The 20602-nt window shown below is 32.8% G+C and overlaps 1 protein-coding gene across 1 annotated transcript; it reads right to left on the bottom strand.

Moving 5' to 3' along the window:
• Positions 1 to 858: 858 nt before the first annotated feature.
• Positions 859 to 20602, bottom strand: LOC134697742 (GTPase IMAP family member 7-like). Its single transcript, XM_063560027.1, has 7 exons — positions 20528 to 20602; positions 18191 to 18280; positions 16385 to 16474; positions 14579 to 14668; positions 13457 to 13613; positions 1159 to 2024; positions 859 to 897 (listed from the first exon to the last, which is right to left on the bottom strand). The coding sequence occupies exons 1-7, from the start codon at positions 20600 to 20602 to the stop codon at positions 859 to 861; spliced, it is 1407 nt and encodes a 468-aa protein (XP_063416097.1).

Raw genomic sequence — 20602 nt, 5'->3', positions numbered from 1 at the left:
CATTGGAAGGAAGTGACGACGCCCCTAAACGCACACATGACGGTGATAAAGGCGCGTATAATTGACGAGTTTTTTCCGGTGACGGATGAACTCGAAAGTGGTCTATTGCTGCATCAAACAAACTTGGAAACAGAGTTGGTGTTTACTTTCAAACTGAATTTAACTTTAAAGTTTGTTTTGCGTGATTCGAGCATAATTTGTGATATAGATCAGGGTATTTGTAATATTTGCAATAATATGTGGTTTGTTATAAATCTTTAACAAATATAGCACTGAGCATAAGAATTGAAGGGGTTTCAATTATATATTTGACCTGCAAAACGTCACCCATAATAGTGAAGGAGGTCTTCCAAACTACATTATCTATAAATTTCTCTATAAGAGTTGAAATAGCAAAGCGAAACCGGAGTTAATATTTGATGTGCATAAACAGGTCACTAGTTCATTGAAAGTTAGCACAGGAAAAATAGATAAATGAGCAGGCAGCTATAAAAATACGAAATTGTCTTGTCAGATGTCTAACTGTAGTCACAATACAATAAACATATGAATAAGATTTTGGCATTACACATTGTTATACTTATTGCAATTACCCTAATGCATAACATTGAACTTATGTATCCATAACATATATAAAAGATATGGGGGAAAACTGGCTAAACACTCAAGGTTCGACATAATCTGCGTTTAAGATATATTTATTAATTAAACTTAAAATGATTTTAGGCATACATAATATGAACAAATTTGTTACAATGCCGATGACATTGCTGTTATATATTATCTATTGAAAACATAAGCGATTTCAGCATATCTTGGTTTTGAGTTTTGATCATTCATCAACAACACGGGGTCCTTTTATGGTTTCTGTATCTTGTCCTCAATTTCACGGCGATGCTGTAAAATTCAAATTATCATTTAATTTAATTTAAAGTAAGTTATATTGACAAATGAATTGAAAAAACACAAAAGACGGGTAATATATTTATGGCTGTAAATGGTTAATTTAAAATACTTTACAAACAAACAATAAAATAAAATAATCTTCTTTATAACATTTTCAGCGAAACACTCTTTCTCGAATATCTATGCATAGGGAATTGAATATAATAATAATTGTGTTTTTCTTATAATAAAATGTTCAAAGAAATTACTTACTGGTTGCAGATCCAGTCTGAAGTCTTTAATAAATAAGTCCCGTGTTTGAGAATGATGTTTGTGCTGATCACACTTTTCAAACCAATCTCGTAATGGCTTCCGAATATCTGATAACGTCTTCTCCAGTTCAAGTCTTATAGTGTTCATTTCATTGATTTCATTCTCGATGTTTCGACACTGTATCATTAACTCACTATATTCTTTCCTTAGCTGATCTTCCATTTGACGTTCTCTGTCCTTAATTACAGATTCGGCTAGCTCAAAATTTTTATTGACATAATATGCATGCTTATTGCCTGTTGTTAAGTTTTCTATCATACTAAGTAAATAACCAACCTGAGATTCACTTTCAACTTTGTCAAACTTATTGTTGAAAGCTATTCTTCTATTCCCACAACATGTCATTACTTCTTTCATTTTTTCGGGCGAGTCTTGTAAATGCTTCTCCAGAGAAGTACCTTTCGATTGAATAGTATCGGCATGTGTAAAAACTACTATAACATGATCCAACAACTCTTTTCCAAAATACATACTGAATTTTATGAGAGACATATAGTCTTCATCTTTAAATCTTTCAGACAACGACATGACAAATAAAATTACGTGAGGACCTGGCGAAGCAATTGTGATACATTTTTGTATTTCTGTCTTAATTACGTTAGGATCCTTTTCTGTATCAAAAATACCAGGAGTATCTATGACAAGAAGATGTCGGCCTTGAACTTTTGAATGCTTCGATGCGCACCGTTGGGTTATAGCAGCAAGTCCGATAGAAGATTTAAAACATTCTTCACCGAGAATTGTATTAGCTGTGGCACTTTTTCCAACACCTGACTTTCCTATTAATGCAATCCGTAGTTCATTGCCTGAAATAAATAAAGAAGATACTTTTTGAAATATTGAGAAAAGTGGATGTAGCACGATTACAAATAAAAAAAATATTCACTAGGGTCCAAAATGAAGTGGATATAAAGAAGTATGAGTACACTTTCGGAATTCAAACGCAAAATAAAACGCTTAGGCATAGTAAAGGAATGGAAAACAGCTGTCATATCCCTAACTTGGAACAGGCATTTCCTTATGTAAAATGCGGTTGGTTATACCTGGTTACACTCACCCTCTCACATTTATGGCAGTCGTGTACAATTACATTATGCTGACATTAATGTAAGAGCCAAAAAAATATATAAAAATGTCAAATTTTGGGGTACAGCAGTCAACATTGTAGTTTAATCAAAATCACTGAAGAATGAAAGAACTTTGTGGAGTATTGGTCACACTTTATCTGATAGCACGAACGGACGCCTAACGGATGAAAATAAAAGTTGTTCGTTGACAACATTTTTATCCGTTGGGAGTCCGTTGATGTACTGACCGAATAAAACGGACGTGTAACGAATGAATAACGGAAACACAATCGACATGCAAGTACGAGAAACGGAAACGTACCGGACAGAATGCATGCAGAACATACATCCAACGGACGAGTACCGCATAAAACGGACACCGAACGGAAGCGTACTGGATAAAATGGATGAACAAGATATACGAAAAAATTAAAGAAGACAATAATAATACATGTAAAGTGCATAAATATTCAAAATGTTTCTGTGTAATTGGTTTTAGTTTGTTCTTCAAAATGCCGATTTGGGGCAAAGTTTGGCCTGACGATAAGAGCTGCTTGATTGTGAAGACATGCCCTTACGCTAAGATCGATTATGAATAATAAGAATTCATGAACCTTAAGAAATCTGACATACTAAGAATTGGCATTACTGACGTGAAATTTTTCAATTGGCATTTATTAGTTTCAGATCCGTTCATCGTCAATTTAATCCGTTAAACGTCAGGTAGACATCCGTTTCTCGTTCGTTCATTATCCGCTTTATTCGTTGAACGTTCGGTAGAAGTCCGTTGGTAAATTTATCTTTCAAACCTCCAACGGATGTACAACGGACACGTAACGGATACAAAACGGAAACGAAACGGACGAGTACCGTACAAAACGGACGCCTACGGGACGGTCAACGGACTTTTCATTCGTTGGACGTCCGTTCAAAGTTTTGAACATGCTGAAATTTTTCCAAACAGAACGGACGTCGACGGATAAAACATATGCTTAACGGACAGCAACGGATAAGGACGGACGTCTAACGGATAAGAACGGACGCCCAATGGAAAAGAACGGACTTCCAACGGAAAAGAACGGACGTCTAACGGACATGAATGGATTGAAAAAAGTTATCCGTCATAGGCACCCGTTCGAGCTATCCGTTAAGGTGTGACCGATGCTGAAACAATACGTAAATGGCATGTAGACACAAATCTACAAAGCACATGAAATACAAATAAATGACAATAATACGAATGAAGACCATTGCATTTTAACATTATTGCGAGATGTATATATACCGAGCTTCGCCATTAGGAAATACAAAAATATGACTAAACAGTAAAGAGTGAAAATACAACTTTTAAGACATATACAAATTATAACACTTAATTTAGATTCTAAACAACGTAGAATCAATAACCCAAAACCATCAGGTACTATTTGTGAGGTTGATATGGAAAATGTATCATCAAAGTCTTGGTATCTTCTGATGAAATGTAGACAAATACATGCTTCTCCATCCCTCTGCTTAGTCACTGATGAAGTTTTATAAAGTGTGATTATAAGTTGAATTCAACAGCGGTTCGGAAATGTTTATTCCATAGGCGAAGTTCGTATATTGCTGCTCATGTAGAGGCAATTCATAATTTCAAAAATAAATCGTCTCGTGAGTCATTGATTATCGAACTAAGATGACAGCTTAAATACAATTGGAAATAAAGTATAAAAATAGCCAGAGTGAGCCGTATTACTTATTTCTTTTATATTTCAATTCAGGGGGATATATTAATGAAACCTAATCAAATGAATTTAGATTGTTGATGGAAAGATCAAGCATCATCAATATATCTAAATGTGGTATAAATTGATCTGGTAAGAGAGTCTAGAATGGCCCATCGACTTTTAAAAGGAAAACTCGGAAATCGATACATTAAAAATTAAAATCACAGTCGAGCGTCGCTATTTTATTTTCCGTTGCAATCATAGATTTTCTATTTCCAATATACACATGCAACTAGCGGTGTTTTATTTCAGATTCCTTGACACTTATTAAAAATAAATTGGTTTCTATATACTGTATTGGATTTCGTCTTTATTGTTCAACAGTATGTGTCCCCTCACCCTTTTCACCTTTTATCAACAGCAGACATTCAAGTCGGCCTCATATCTTGACTTACATCTAGAAATTGGCAATAAGGGTCGGTTGAAAACAAAACTTTACGACAAAAGAGATGATTTCAGCCTCCTAAGTGTGAACTTTCTATAGCTTTCTAATAGTCAACTATCCAATTCTAAGTAGCAACATTCCAGCAGCACCTGCACACGGGGGATATATCTCCCAATTGATACGATATTCCCCGTGCTTCCATGTCCTAACATAATTTTCTTAGAGAGGGTTGCTACTCACAAGGAAGCTATTAAACCAATAGTTCCAAATGGTGAAGCTGATATCATCCCTTCGTAAATTTTAGGGACGCCATCACGAGTTGGTTGACCGTTATGGAATAACCGTTTCACAAAGGATATCAGATATGCTCCTCACGTCGTAACTACAATCCCTTTCCCTTTCATGAATGTGACGTACCGAATTAGACTATTTACTGGGTTTGTTATCACATAAGCAACACGACGGGTTCCACATGTGGAGCAGGATCGGATTACCCTTCCGGAGCACCTGGGATCACCCCTAGTGTTTGGTGGGGTTCGTGTTGTTTATTCTTTAGTTTTCTGTGTTGTGTCATGTGTACTGTTGTTTTTCTGTTTTTCTGTTTGTCTTTTTCATTTTTAGCCATGGCGTTGTCAGTTTGTTTTAGATTTATGAGTTTCACTGTCCCTTTGGTATCTTTCGTCCCTCTTTTACACGATGACATCCAAGTCGGCCACTTTTGCCTAAACAAAACTTTAGCTAGAGCACAAAATACATTTTAATGAGTTAATCATAGAGATTAAACCAAATGGGTGCAAAACTGTATAGTTTGCACTTCACGCTAATAGCCTCCACGAAAAGTTAAAAGCAAAATGTAACAATATAATGTGGGTGCTCCAATGGAAAGAGTTGTCTTGGATATAAAAGGGCCCTCACCGATTACATATTCAAAAAAACAAGTATGCTTTACATGTTATTGTAACAGATTATTTTACTAAATGGGAAAAAAGGTTTCCTATGCCAGACATGGAAACTGTTACTAGCTGATAATTTATTCAATCATATCTTCTGTAGATTTGGAATACCTTGTCCAATGCACTCATAAATAGGGAATTATTTAAGGGTTATTTAAGGAACTTTGGCTAGGTAAAAGATTGAAAAATACAATGACTACATCATTTGGACCAAAAAGCAATGGTCTTGTGGAGCGTTATAATAGCACTCTTGAAAATACAATTAGTAAATATATCAGTAAAAGTCAAAGGGATAGGTAGGAGCAACTTCTCTGGTCTTTAACGGCTTACAACTCATTAGAACATGAAACGACTAAATTTAGTCCTAGTATGCTAATGATAGGCAGAGAAATGCAATTGCCAGTTGACTTGATATATGTTTCCCACCTGCAGAAAATTGAATATTCTGACGAAACAGGATCACTCAATGATTATGTTAAAAATATGTAGGAAGCCATATGGAAGGTGTCTACTAAAGCACGACAAAATATTTTTAAAAGTAGTGACAAACAAAAACGACAGTATGATGTTAAGGCACGCGAGAACACATACAAAACAGGCGATGTAGTATGGCTTTATTCTTTTAATGGAAAGCCAAAACTGAGTCCAAAGTCACAAAGGAATTGGGATGGCACATTCTTTGCTGTAGAAGTGATATCGGATTTAATAAATAAGCTTAAAAAGACAGCAACATCTTAAAGGAAAATTATGTATCATGATTGGTTAGAACCATTCTTTGGTGATGTTCAAAACTGGGTCAAAAAACAAGACAATGCATATGCTTGTCAATTAACACGAAATCAAAGTACTGACTATACTGTTGACACCCTGATTCTCGATGGTATCTAAAAATTAAATAAAATGTGTTTCAAATTCGTATTTGAACTTTGAAAATTAGTTAATGTGTTTGAATAATTTAAGAACGTGTGTTCATATAACTTTATCATAGCGAGGTATATTGTTGTGTGTAAAAAGAAAGTAATGTGTTTCATTTTTGAATAGGATGCCAAAACAAAATTTAATTATAAATACTTACTAAAGTATGCAAGTAATGGGTACTGGTCGACTGTGCTGTCTGTTTAAATTGGATGTATTCTCAAAATAGTATTTTTATACTTCAGATAACTTTCTTCTGCTTTGCATGTGGTGCAAAGTATAATATGAGAAGACAATTGACAAGACATGCCAGGGACCAACATCCTCAGAAGATGCTACAGTGTAGATTCTGTTTTTACTTAGTGCTTACAAGTAAAGGTCCCGCTTGATGGATAACGAGAAGCATGTACACAGACACGTTATGAGCCCCAGAATTAAGGACAGAGATCTGATCAAACCAGAAACCCCTACCAGAACAACAGTGCCAATAACAAATTTTCATCAAAGACAAAACAAGTAAAACTGTACTATTACACTTATAAGAACAACTAAAACTACACCAATTATAACTATATCTATCAAACCTATATCACCACTATTAGAAATATTACCATGTAGCATATCTTTGGGCATTGAAGACTATGGCTCACTGTCGCATGTAAAGAAAAGTGTGGTTCAACTGTTTGAATCGGATTCTAGACAGGCAGTAGAAGACTTAATAGTAGAAGCACCCATTATTGTACCAGAGGAACCAATTGTGACAGCCCCAACAGAGATATCTACAGCTATAATGCGGGATAGTAGGCATTTGGAGTTGCCTGCTTTTGGGGATGAAGTCTGTCCTGAAGACAGATTTCAGGGCCCACTATCTCGCTTTCAAAGATATTATGAAGCATGGTAGTAGCTGAGAAGGCAAAGAAGACAGGAAAATACACAGGCAGTGTATTGCCCACGGGATATGGTGCCGTTAGGAACAATGAAACATGTATTCTGCATGATGGTACATTTTACAAACTATCAGACACTTGGATTCAAGACACATCTTTTTGCAGTTTGAAGGAAAAGGAGACATATACAGAGGAACTAAAACAACAAAAAATATCTACAGAAACTGAGGAGAGGCGGGTCGAGCAAGTAACAACTTCCACCTAGACAAGGAGAGTTGTCAAGATAGAGAAAGAAATTCAAATTACAAAAAAATAGAAGAAAAATGAGGTCAGACAATTTTTTTAAAGACGAGGGCAATGTAACAGATTTCTTCATTCATTGTTCAACAGTATGTGTCACCTCCCCCTTTTCACTTTTTATCAACAGTTGGATTTTCGTGTAACTGTATTTGATACTAATACATTTTTTTAATTTATTTCGTTTGAATACAATTAGTTATCTTAGATATTTCATACTTTATCACATTGATTTATAAACCGGAACTTGACCAAAGATAAAAATAACGTCAAGTCCCACCTGAAAATGAGTCGCCTTTCTATTTTTTTTTGTACAGTGTAAATACAGAATTTCCTTATACTGGACGTATTATATTGAGTAGATTAGTTAAAATTGAGAAAGGAATGTGTCAAAGTGACAACAACCTGACCATGGAGCATACAACAGCCGCAGGCAACCAATGGGTCTTCAATGAAGCGAGAATTCCTGCACCCGTAGGGTCCTTCAGCTGGCCCCTTAAAATATGTACACTAGTACAGTGATAATAGACGTCATACAAAACTCCGAATTATACACAAGAAACAAACACTAAAAATCATCCAAGACTAGCAAACGCCAGAGCTCCTGAGTTGGGACAGGCGCAAAATTGCGGCGGGGTAAACTATGTTTATGAGATTTCAACCCTCATCCTATATCTCTAGCCAATGTAGAAAAGTAAACACATAACAATACGCACATTAAAATTCAGTTGAAGAGAAATGAAATGACAATTATACATAAATAACAACAGACTACTAGCAGTCAACTGACATGACAGCTCCAGACCTCAATTAAACTGATTCAAATATTATGTCTTCACCATATGAATATCAGACACATTTCCTCCCGTTAGGGGTTTAGTATCATAATATCATAAAATATATGAGAAGAACACAACCCTTGTCATGCAAACTGTTCTGTTTTTTAATAAATGTGTTTAGTATCGATGCAAAGACCCTAAAAGTGAATCAATATTTAAGACATATGCAATCTTCAGTGACCTGACTAAAAAGCGATTTTGAAGATTGAGACGTGTAGATACCCTTTGAACAAGTTAAGTATATATTTTTCCATATATATATTTGTTTTTTGGTATGTAGATTTTATTACAAAGGAGCAAAGACTGGCGTCCAGAATATGAACCAGCACACAATAAATTGAATTGTGTAAAAATGAGAAAACTGTTCGGGTAAGGACCTCAAACGCTTATTGTCATAAATTATCCAACAAATTTAACAAAAGAAAGGATATATCAAGGTAGTGACTGACGTCTGACTAAATAGATGAATGGGGCTGAATATTGCATTATACTACTTTTTGATGAATAATCCTAAAGTAATTAACATAGAGAAGTTCCCGCTCGGACACACACTCCATAATCTAGTATAATATAAGAGCATAAACCATAAGCACGGGGAGTTAACCTGGTTAGGTTTCTAGAGACTCAGAGTCTCTGTCTTTTTCCATGTTATGTCCGCCATGTTTACTTGAGTCGCTTACCGTGAGCGTCATAGTGCACTGTCGTGAATGGCGATATTTCGTTAAAATAGAGTCTTTTGAGTCGCTTTTGATGTCAATATGAAGTCTTTCGAATCTGTGTGTTGTATTTAACACTACCATTGAGAGCGTTAGTCGTGATCGGACAACCGTGGCAAAAGTTTCCTTACAATCACAAGCCTGAATAATAAATCCTTTCTGCGCTGTAGTTTACAATTTAAGCCTTGCACTTTTAATGGTAGTAAATATTTTGTCAGAGATTTACTTAATGAAAATCATAGATTTATTAATTTAATATTATAAGAGACTCTAAATATTAGAGATCATTACATGTACAAATATTATACACTAAATAGTCAGAAAGAACTATTTCATATTTTATACAGAAACTCGACGACGCAGTCTCGAGTCTTACAGTAGCTTTTCAGATAAGACGACAATATAGTTTTTCTTCAAAAAGTTAGAAACTGTTATTATTAACGATTCTTTACATATATATTACGAAGTCGAATATTCACAAATAATACAGTAAAACCCAGAGCCGCAACTTATACTATTTTTCGAGTTTTCTTTAACTACTTGTTAATACGATTGTTAATTTAACACATGTGTATATAGAACTTGACAAGAGTTACTTACTAGCTTGCATACCATTAAAGTGTTTTTTATTGTGTTGATCTGATGTGAAAGGAGATACTTAATATTGAAATTGTCTGAATTACATAATATTTTTTATCTATAACTGATAATTATAATATACTGACCGACTTTAGAAACGCATCGGTAGATCATTTTTTGGGATATTTTTTAATGCATGTGTCAACGTCAAAAGCGATGACTGCCTGTACAAACGCCACAATGATGGTCAGAAAGGTCAACAAATTCTGTCTGACATATTTTGGGTTCTGTTTTACACCTTCGGATTTTTTCAACCCGTTAATTGGTTTTGGCAATTATGCGGTTGAAACTTGAGGGCTTTACAGGTTTTCCTTCAGTCAATTCTTTAGCATGGGAAACATTTATGACATGAAACTGTACCCAATGGCACTCGGCAATTTGGTTACCAGTTGACGTTGCGGCCGTAAACATGATTGGTAAATGACGTTGCATAATCAAATTATGTTGATGTTTCATTGTCACTACACGTTGATACGTTCATTGATGGCCAGCATCAAAGCTTGTCTACTTGTATCGTTGTCGGAAGGACAGAAGGACGAGTTTCTGAAGTCAAACGGTATGGTTGCAGCTAATTTATGTTTTCATGGTTGCAGTATTCTTAAGGGCTAATTCAGTTCTTTGTTTTTTTTTATTTCTTAGACTTGGCAACATGGAGATGCAACATTTGAAAAAAAATAAGTAAAGCAAAGGATTGAAAGAACTGTTTCACAAAACAAAAAAACCTGAAACAATCTTTCATGGGACCAAACTATCGCTTTAAGAAATTCGTGCGACTTCAAAAATGCGGTATGTTCAATAACCACAGGTAAGTCAGATTTAGATTTTTTGTTAGGAGGAGAAAGAAGCATGAAAAATAGTTGTAAGAGAATCAAAAAAGATTTGGTAAATAAATCACCAAATGGAGTGTTGCGTTTCTAAAGTCGTTCAGTATACTTTATCAAATTATTAAATTTAATTGAATTAGTTATTGCTGTCTCTTGAAACAACGCATATTTAAATATATCTATATATTGGATTACAGAGTTGAGTTTACCCAAGGGAGCAGTAATTTGAAACAGTATCTATTGATTGTATTATATACGTGTTTGAAACAAAATGTTGATGATTCCTCTCCTTCTTTTATTTATAGTCCACAAAAGAAAACTGTTGTTATGACGAAAAATGATCAAAAGCAAGAAAGGTCTCTGAAATAAAACTTTATCATTTAACTTTGATATATAAATAATTTATTTGAGTGGGTAGTTTAAGGTCGTTCCAGTGACACACGTCAAGCATAGTTTTACTCATTTATGATGGTCTAGAATAGAAAACTGTCGTTATGAAGAAATCTTTCAAAAGGTTGGCATGAGAGTAACAACTACACCTTACACGAGGGATTAATTTCAAATGATAAAAATTTATGTTTTGTTGTAAAAACCACTTCTTAGTACAAAAGGGGACATGTTTTTTTAAGAAACTTTTCCAAAAGAATTGTAGATCTTTAAGGTATCAACGAGTTTTTTATTTTCCAGGACGTACATGTTTATATTTTCTTTGTTTTTAAAAGTAAGTGGCCCCATAGCCTTCTTTCAAAGTTGTTCAAAATATAATAAATTTTCCCTATAAAGTGTGTTTTTTTTAAAGGTAAATTCATTACAATGTAGACTATAAAACAAGTTTGAGAGAATAATCATAGACAATATGTTTATGTTACTTGGCGAAAAAATAATAAAGTGGCGAAAATATATTGTTTTGGCGAAAAAGGTAGCTAAAAAAACATTGACCCAGGGGAAACCCTGCATACAACATCTTTTTTTTATTTTTTGTTGAAGGTGGTTGGGTCTCTTCCTCCACTGTCGATTGTGTAGTAACATATTGTAATTGACTTATGCCAAATCAAGAGTTGGTTGACCGTTACGAGATATCCGTTCACAGATGATATCGGACATGTTCCTGATGTCGGAACTACAACCACGTTCCCTTTTCACTAATATTACCTACCGAATTAGACTGTTTACCTGAATAACATGAGCAACATGACGGTTGCCACACATGGAGTAATATCTGCTTACCCTTGATAAGACTTGATATCACTCACAGTGTTTGGTGGGGTTCGTGTTGCTAAGTCTTTATTTTTCTATGTTGTCTCTTTTGTACTATTTTTTGTCTGTAAGTCTTTTTCTTTCTTACCCATGGTGTTGTCACTTTTTTTTTATCTATAAGTTTGAATGACTCTCTGGTATCTTTCCCCCCTCTTTTATGGTCAAAACTTTACACAATCTTATAATTTTGCACAACCTGTAGTATCACAAATATCCGGTGATTCATACTTTTTATCATATTTTGATACATTAGCCAGCAGTACTATGGTATTTAATTCAGACCTTTTAGGAGTACTTTTGCTTGATATAAACGAATAAATTGCTACTTCGGTTAACACATTATAACTTCATGTTTACCCTTTTCAAAGGTTATGTCTTCTAATCTAAAGCAAAACATACTTTTGGGTTTATCTGTTAACATTGTGTAGTCAAAACAAAGTCAAAATTTAAAACGTCAAATTAAGTTATATAAGATATCCACCCTAATCGTATATATAAAAGGTCAAAGATTTCAAACCAAAGGACCTAATTTCTATAATATGGATAATTAAAATGTGCAATGTAATCTTTTCAAAAACGTCTTTTAGACAGTTATGGAGTGACGCTCAGATCAAAATAGTTATAAAGCCAACAAATACAATGTTTAAGATCATTGAGGACCCTAATTTCCAAAACTTTGTGCCAAATACTGCTTAGGTACTCTATTCCTGGGTAACGAAAATCCCAAGTTTTCCGAAAAATTCTAAGTTTGTAACAGGAAATTTATAAAAAGTTCAGATAATTGATATGCATGTCAACACCGAAGTGCTGACTACTGGGCTGGTGATATCATCGGAGAAGAAACGTTCACGAGCAGTTGCATCGACCCAGTGGTGGTGAACTTCTATTAAATGTTCCTTCGCAACAAATTTACCGGTTTTGTGACATGTAATTTGACACACAACTCATAAGGACAATATGGATAATTTCTACGGTCTGTTTGAGTTCATCAATATACATTCCTGTTCAACACAAATGGGATAATAACTATCATTTAATTTCATCTAATCATCCAATCAAACCGATAATTCTAGGTTCGGTGAAATATTTTGTGTTTACAGAGGGGAATTTAAAGCGATGGCAAATAGTACATGGGAGAAAACACTTATATTCAAATGATTTCGTAGGACTGTTATATGTTAAATACATTTTTATCAAATAATTATTCAAATGATTTCAGTTGGACTGTTATATATTATATACCAAATAGTTATTCAAATGATTTCGGTTGGACTGTTATATATTATATACCAAATAGTTAATAGATTAGGTTGTGAAACAAAGGCCACATTACAAGGTAAAAATTGGCGAAACCTACAGCAAATGCCTCTTTGATTTGGGAGGACTACATAAAAATTAGACATCCACAATTATTAAAATCTTAAGTAAATATACATTTTAGTTAAACTGATTCAAATATATCAGAATTTAGAGAAGAAATATTTTCTAAGTCTGTGGATTCAATTTGTTTAGTGTTCATCAATTTTCGTAAATTAAATAAAAATTGTATTGTCGTGGATATTTTAAATCGTGGCTGTCAAGAGAAGATTTGTACTTAGTTGAAAATTTGAAAATTTAAATTCGTTTCTTCATCTTTACCCATGACATCAAGGAAACGTGGTATCCAATGAAAGAGAATGAGTCAACATACTTAGATTTTGTTTCTTCTTTAATCTTGCTCGTAAAAATATTTCCATCTCGTCCTCGGAAATTGGTACCTGTGCATCGTTTCTAGTCAGACAGCCTGCTACATCCGTATTTGATGATTGTTGCATACATCTATCTACCAATCCTTCTTCTCTGAATGCCTGTAAATAACATGTATGGCTGAGATCCCATGTGCTTATATATTTACTATCATCTTTGTATTTTTAAATTATAAATTCGTGCAGAAACCATTATTGTCATGATGTCATTGTGTGTACTCTTAATTTATTAATACTTACTTTTGTGTAAACTGCATGCAGTAGTTATATGCAAATAATAAAGTTAAATATTCATGACGGAGTTACGAAACGTAATATATCAATAACGTCATTTTGATAATCACATTTTGATTTTTATATTCCCTTTACGCAATAATTTCAGATAGAAAATGATGGATTAACATTATATCGCCATGTACAATAGATTTAACTATTTCAGACCTGGGCTTTAACTGAGCGGTAATTTTAGTAGAGAACAGTGCGTGAAAGGGATCGATTGTTTTGTATATGCGTTTGTGTATCTATTGGCTTTGAACTAGCTAACTGTTACTACTTTTACTCTTATAGTAGTAAGTAGAAGTATCTTTAAGTTACCGCGAATACTCTTTTCATCAGTAGTTTGTGTAATTATTTTTAATGTTTTTTGGTGGCTTTTATTTACATTGTATAATTCATCGTAATTATGATTGTCATAAGATGGTCATACAATTTTTCAGAAGACATATCTCATGCCATATCTAAGAAAAATGACTAAGGATAGTTTTGATAACCAGGACCCTGGCTTATATGGATTAGAATAGCCTGTCAGAATCATCTTCATTTTCTGATACTACACAAAATTCTAAATACCCAGTAAACATATGTGCCTTTATCATAATATTCAAAATTAAAATGTATGATGCCTGTTTTGTTTTGGTTTGCTATCATTATAAAGCTACAGGCTTAAGTGATATCTTTTATTAAATCGCAACCATTCATTTTCGCCTGTGTTTAAAATGGTTTCTTATTTTCTACACCTGATTAATCCCTCAGTTTCGGAATGTATGTTTAGTAGATACTGTTGGTACCTGTGCATATTTTCTAGTCAGACAGCCTTCTTCATCCATATTTGATGATTGTTGCATACATCTACCTACCAATCCTTCTTCTCTGAATGCCTGTAAATAACATGTATGGCTGAGATACCATGTGCTTATATATTTACTATCATCTTTGTATTTTTAAATTATAAATTCGTGCAGAAATCATTATTGTCATAATGTCATTGTGTGTACTCTTAATTTATTAATACTTACTTTTGTGTAAACTGCATGCAGTAGTTATATGCAAATAATAAAGCTAAATATTCATGACGGAGTTACGAAATGTAATATATCAATAACGTCATTTTGATAATCACATTTTGATTTTTATATTCCCTTTACGCAATAATTGCAGAAGATGTACAAATATAATTAAATTTAAAAAAGAACTTTTTATATGTGATACACAAAACTATTAATTAGATGTTTGTGATTAAGTTGTAGATGTTTCTTGCACTTTTTACTTATGCGTTGTTTAAGGTTGAAAAATGAACCTCTTATACTTGAAAAAGAACGAATGTCGTTCAGGTTTTAAAATGGCTTTGTCGGTACATGCATGGCTTATACACACAATAACATTAAAGAAAACGATTGGAAGAAATTTGTATTAACACTAACAGTTATCGGATGACCACAAACAGGACTTATTTTCTATCCATTTATAAGAATTTTGTATTGCAAGCGGTGGAGACAACCTGAGTGGTCATGCTGATATCTCTGCACAAGTATTTTTTTCATATCCATAAATTCGGACATAAATAATTATAAAATGAAAAGATGGATAAAAAATCGACAATATAGTATAAAGTACATATCACCGAGGTAAGTTGTATATTAAAACTATTTTTCAAGATTAAAACGCATTTATCAGAATTATTAAAAAAAAAACATCCTAATATTTGTTTTTGTGTTCCTCAAAACAACTATATTCTTTGAAAATTCTGTCTTTCCTATAAGTTCAAAATTACGAAAAAAGTATAATCACTAAAATACTGAACTCAAGTCGGAAAGTCCATAATGACATGGCAAAATCAAATAAAAAAACGTATAAAAAACGAATGGACAAGAACTGTCATATTCCTGACTTGGTACAGACATTTTCAAATGTAGAAAATGATGGATTAACATTATATCGCCATGTACAATAGATTTAACTATTTCAGACCTGGGCTTTAACTGAGCGGTAATTTTAGTAGAGAACAGTGCGTGAAAGGGATCGATTGTTTTGTATATGCGTTTTTGTATCTATTGGCTTTGAACTAGCTAACTGTTACTACTTTTACTCTTATATTAGTAAGTAGAAGTATCTTTAAGTTACCGCGAATACTCTTTTCATCAGTAGTTTGTGTAATTATTTTTAATGTTTTTTGGTGGCTTTTATTTACATTGTATAATTCATCGTAATTATGATTGTCATAAGATGGTCATACAATTTTTCAGAAGACATATCTCATGCCATATCTAACAAAAATGACTAAGGATAGTTTTGATAACCAGGACCCTGGCTTATATGGATTAGAATAGTCTTTTAGAATCATCTTCATTTTCTGATACTACACAAAATTCTAAATACCCAGTAAACCTATGTGCCTTTATCATAATATTCAAAATTAAAATGTATGATGCCTGTTTTGTTTTGGTTTGCTATCATTATAAAGCTACAGGCTTAAATGATATCTTTTTTTAAATCGCAACCATTCATTTTCGCCTGTGTTTAAAATGGTTTCTTATTTTCTACACCTGATTAATCCCTCAGTTTCGGAATGTATGTTTAGTAGATACTGTTGGTACCTGTGCATATTTTCTAGTCAGACAGCCTTCTTCATCCGTATTTGATGATTGTTGCATACATCTACCTACCAATCCTTCTTCTCTGAATGCCTGTAAATAACATGTATGGCTGAGATACCATGTGCTTATTTATTTACTATCATCTTTGTATTTTTAAATTATAAATTCGTGCAGAAATCATTATTGTCATAATGTCATTGTGTGTACTCTTAATTTATTAATACTTACTTTTGTGTAAACTGCATGCAGTAGTTATATGCAAATAATAAAGCTAAATATTCATGACGGAGTTACGAAATGTAATATATCAATAACGTCATTTTGATAATCACATTTTGATTTTTATATTCCCTTTACGCAATAATTGCAGAAGATGTACAAATATAATTAAATTTAAAAAAGAACTTTTTATATGTGATACACAAAACTATTAATTAGTAATTGTGATTAAGTTGTAGATGTTTCTTGCACTTTTTACTTATGCGTTGTTTAAGGTTGAAAAATGAACCTCTTATACTTGAAAAAGAACGAATGTCGTTCAGGTTTTACAATGGCTTTGTCGGTACATGCATGTCTTATACACACAATAACATTAAAGAAAACGATTGGAAGAAATTTGTATTAACACTAACAGTTATCGGATGACCACAAACAGGACTTTTTTTCTATCCATTTATAAGAATTTTGTATTGCAAGCGGTGGAGACAACCTGAGTGGTCATGCTGATATCTCTGCACAAGTAATTTTTTCATATCCATAAATTCGGACATAAATAATTATAAAATGAAAAGATGGATCAAAAATCGACAATATAGTATAAAGTACATATCACCGAGGTAAGTTGTATATTAAAACTATTTTTCAAGATTAAAACGCATTTATCAGAATTATTAAAAAAAAACCCATCCTAATATTTGTCTTTGTGTGCCTCAAAACAACTATATTCTTTGAAAATTCTGTCTTTCCTATAAGTTCAAAATTACGAAAAAAGTATAATCACTAAAATACTGAACTCAAGTCGGAAAGTCCATAATGACATGGCAAAATCAAATAAAAAAACGTATAAAAAACGAATGGACAAGAACTGTCATATTCCTGACTTGGTACAGACATTTTCAAATGTAGAAAATGATGGATTAACATTATATCGCCATGTACAATAGATTTAACTATTTCAGACCTGGGCTTTAACTGAGCGGTAATTTTAGTAGAGAACAGTGCGTGAAAGGGATCGATTGTTTTGTATATGCGTTTTTGTATCTATTGGCTTTGAACTAGCTAACTGTTACTACTTTTACTCTTATATTAGTAAGTAGAAGTATCTTTAAGTTACCGCGAATACTCTTTTCATCAGTAGTTTGTGTAATTATTTTTAATGTTTTTTGGTGGCTTTTATTTACATTGTATAATTCATCGTAATTATGATTGTCATAAGATGGTCATACAATTTTTCAGAAGACATATCTCATGCCATATCTAACAAAAATGACTAAGGATAGTTTTGATAACCAGGACCCTGGCTTATATGGATTAGAATAGTCTTTTAGAATCATCTTCATTTTCTGATACTACACAAAATTCTAAATACCCAGTAAACCTATGTGCCTTTATCATAATATTCAAAATTAAAATGTATGATGCCTGTTTTGTTTTGGTTTGCTATCATTATAAAGCTACAGGCTTAAATGATATCTTTTTTTAAATCGCAACCATTCATTTTCGCCTGTGTTTAAAATGGTTTCTTATTTTCTACACCTGATTAATCCCTCAGTTTCGGAATGTATGTTTAGTAGATACTGTTGGTACCTGTGCATATTTTCTAGTCAGACAGCCTTCTTCATCCGTATTTGATGATTGTTGCATACATCTACCTACCAATCCTTCTTCTCTGAATGCCTGTAAATAACATGTATGGCTGAGATACCATGTGCTTATTTATTTACTATCATCTTTGTATTTTTAAATTATAAATTCGTGCAGAAATCATTATTGTCATAATGTCATTGTGTGTACTCTTAATTTATTAATACTTACTTTTGTGTAAACTGCATGCAGTAGTTATATGCAAATAATAAAGCTAAATATTCATGACGGAGTTACGAAATGTAATATATCAATAACGTCATTTTGATAATCACATTTTGATTTTTATATTCCCTTTACGCAATAATTGCAGAAGATGTACAAATATAATTAAATTTAAAAAAGAACTTTTTATATGTGATACACAAAACTATTAATTAGTAATTGTGATTAAGTTGTAGATGTTTCTTGCACTTTTTACTTATGCGTTGTTTAAGGTTGAAAAATGAACCTCTTATACTTGAAAAAGAACGAATGTCGTTCAGGTTTTACAATGGCTTTGTCGGTACATGCATGTCTTATACACACAATAACATTAAAGAAAACGATTGGAAGAAATTTGTATTAACACTAACAGTTATCGGATGACCACAAACAGGACTTTTTTTCTATCCATTTATAAGAATTTTGTATTGCAAGCGGTGGAGACAACCTGAGTGGTCATGCTGATATCTCTGCACAAGTAATTTTTTCATATCCATAAATTCGGACATAAATAATTATAAAATGAAAAGATGGATCAAAAATCGACAATATAGTATAAAGTACATATCACCGAGGTAAGTTGTATATTAAAACTATTTTTCAAGATTAAAACGCATTTATCAGAATTATTAAAAAAAAACCCATCCTAATATTTGTCTTTGTGTGCCTCAAAACAACTATATTCTTTGAAAATTCTGTCTTTCCTATAAGTTCAAAATTACGAAAAAAGTATAATCACTAAAATACTGAACTCAAGTCGGAAAGTCCATAATGACATGGCAAAATCAAATAAAAAAACGTATAAAAAACGAATGGACAAGAACTATCATATTCCTGACTTGGTACAGGCATTTTCAAATGTAGAAAATGATGGATTAACATTATATCGCCATGTACAATAGATTTAACTATTTCAGACCTGGGCTTAAATTGAGCGGTAATTTTAGTAGAGAACAGTGCGTGAAAGGGATCGATTGTTTTGTATATGCGTTTTTGTATCTATTGGCTTTGAACTAGCTAACTGTTACTACTTTTACTCTTATATTAGTAAGTAGAAGTATCTTTAAGTTATCGCGAATACTCTTTTCATCAGTAGTTTGTGTAATTATTTTTAATGTTTTTTGGTGGCTTTTATTTACATTGTATAATTTATCGTAATTATGATTGTCATAAGATGGTCATACAATTTTTCAGAAGACATATCTCATGCCATATCTAACAAAAATGACTAAGGATAGTTTTGATAACCAGGACCCTGGCTTATATGGATTAGAATAGCCTGTCAGAATCATCTTCATTTTCTGATACTACACAAAATTCTAAATACCCAGTAAACCTATGTGCCTTTATTATAATATTCAAAATTAAAATGTATGATGCCTGTTTTGTTTTGGTTTGCTATCATTATAAAGCTACAGGCTTAAGTGATATCTTTTTTTAAATCGCAACCATTCATTTTCGCCTGTGTTTAAAATGGTTTCTTATTTTCTACACCTGATTAATCCCTCAATTTCGGAATGTATGTTCAGTAGATACTGTTTTTGTCCTATCATACTGTTTATATACATGGACTTAGTTGTGTACACAAAAGAGCAACCTAATTTTCGGAATGTAAATACTACCGGGCCAGCATAACCAAACATTACAATTAATATATGTCAACAGGTCAATCGATTGCTACCCTCAGGACAGTTTATTTTTAAACGATATCATCGGTTTAGTGAAGTTTTATCTAAAGCTTTCGTCGTGTGTACCTTTTGTCAAAATCGATTAAAATAAATCCATTTTTTGATGTATTTGCATGTGTTTGTAAGATAAAATACGAAAATTAGATAACAAATAAATATCCTACAGATAACAGTTTAAATAATATTAACAAATTTATTGGTCGTGAGGCATTATACAAATTAGGTATATTTCCCCCCATTAGAACATGAGCATATACATTCCAATGAATCTTATAATACGGCATCTGCCAACCATCAATTTTTAACTTTAAATATTTGACAACGATGGGTTCATTTTGTGGTTAACAATACGGTTTTTTTTGGCATTTGTCATTGTTTAAGTTCGTACTATGACCTGTAGTTGTAACTCCTGTAACTCCTGTAACTCCTGTATATGTTGATCTTTTGTAGGGAGTTGTCTCAT

Source organism: Mytilus trossulus, chromosome 14 (genome assembly GCF_036588685.1).
Source record: "Mytilus trossulus isolate FHL-02 chromosome 14, PNRI_Mtr1.1.1.hap1, whole genome shotgun sequence".
NCBI classification, from domain to species: domain Eukaryota; kingdom Metazoa; phylum Mollusca; class Bivalvia; order Mytilida; family Mytilidae; genus Mytilus; species Mytilus trossulus.
Note: the sequence above shows the minus strand (reverse complement) of the source record. Positions and strands in the feature narration are given on the sequence as shown.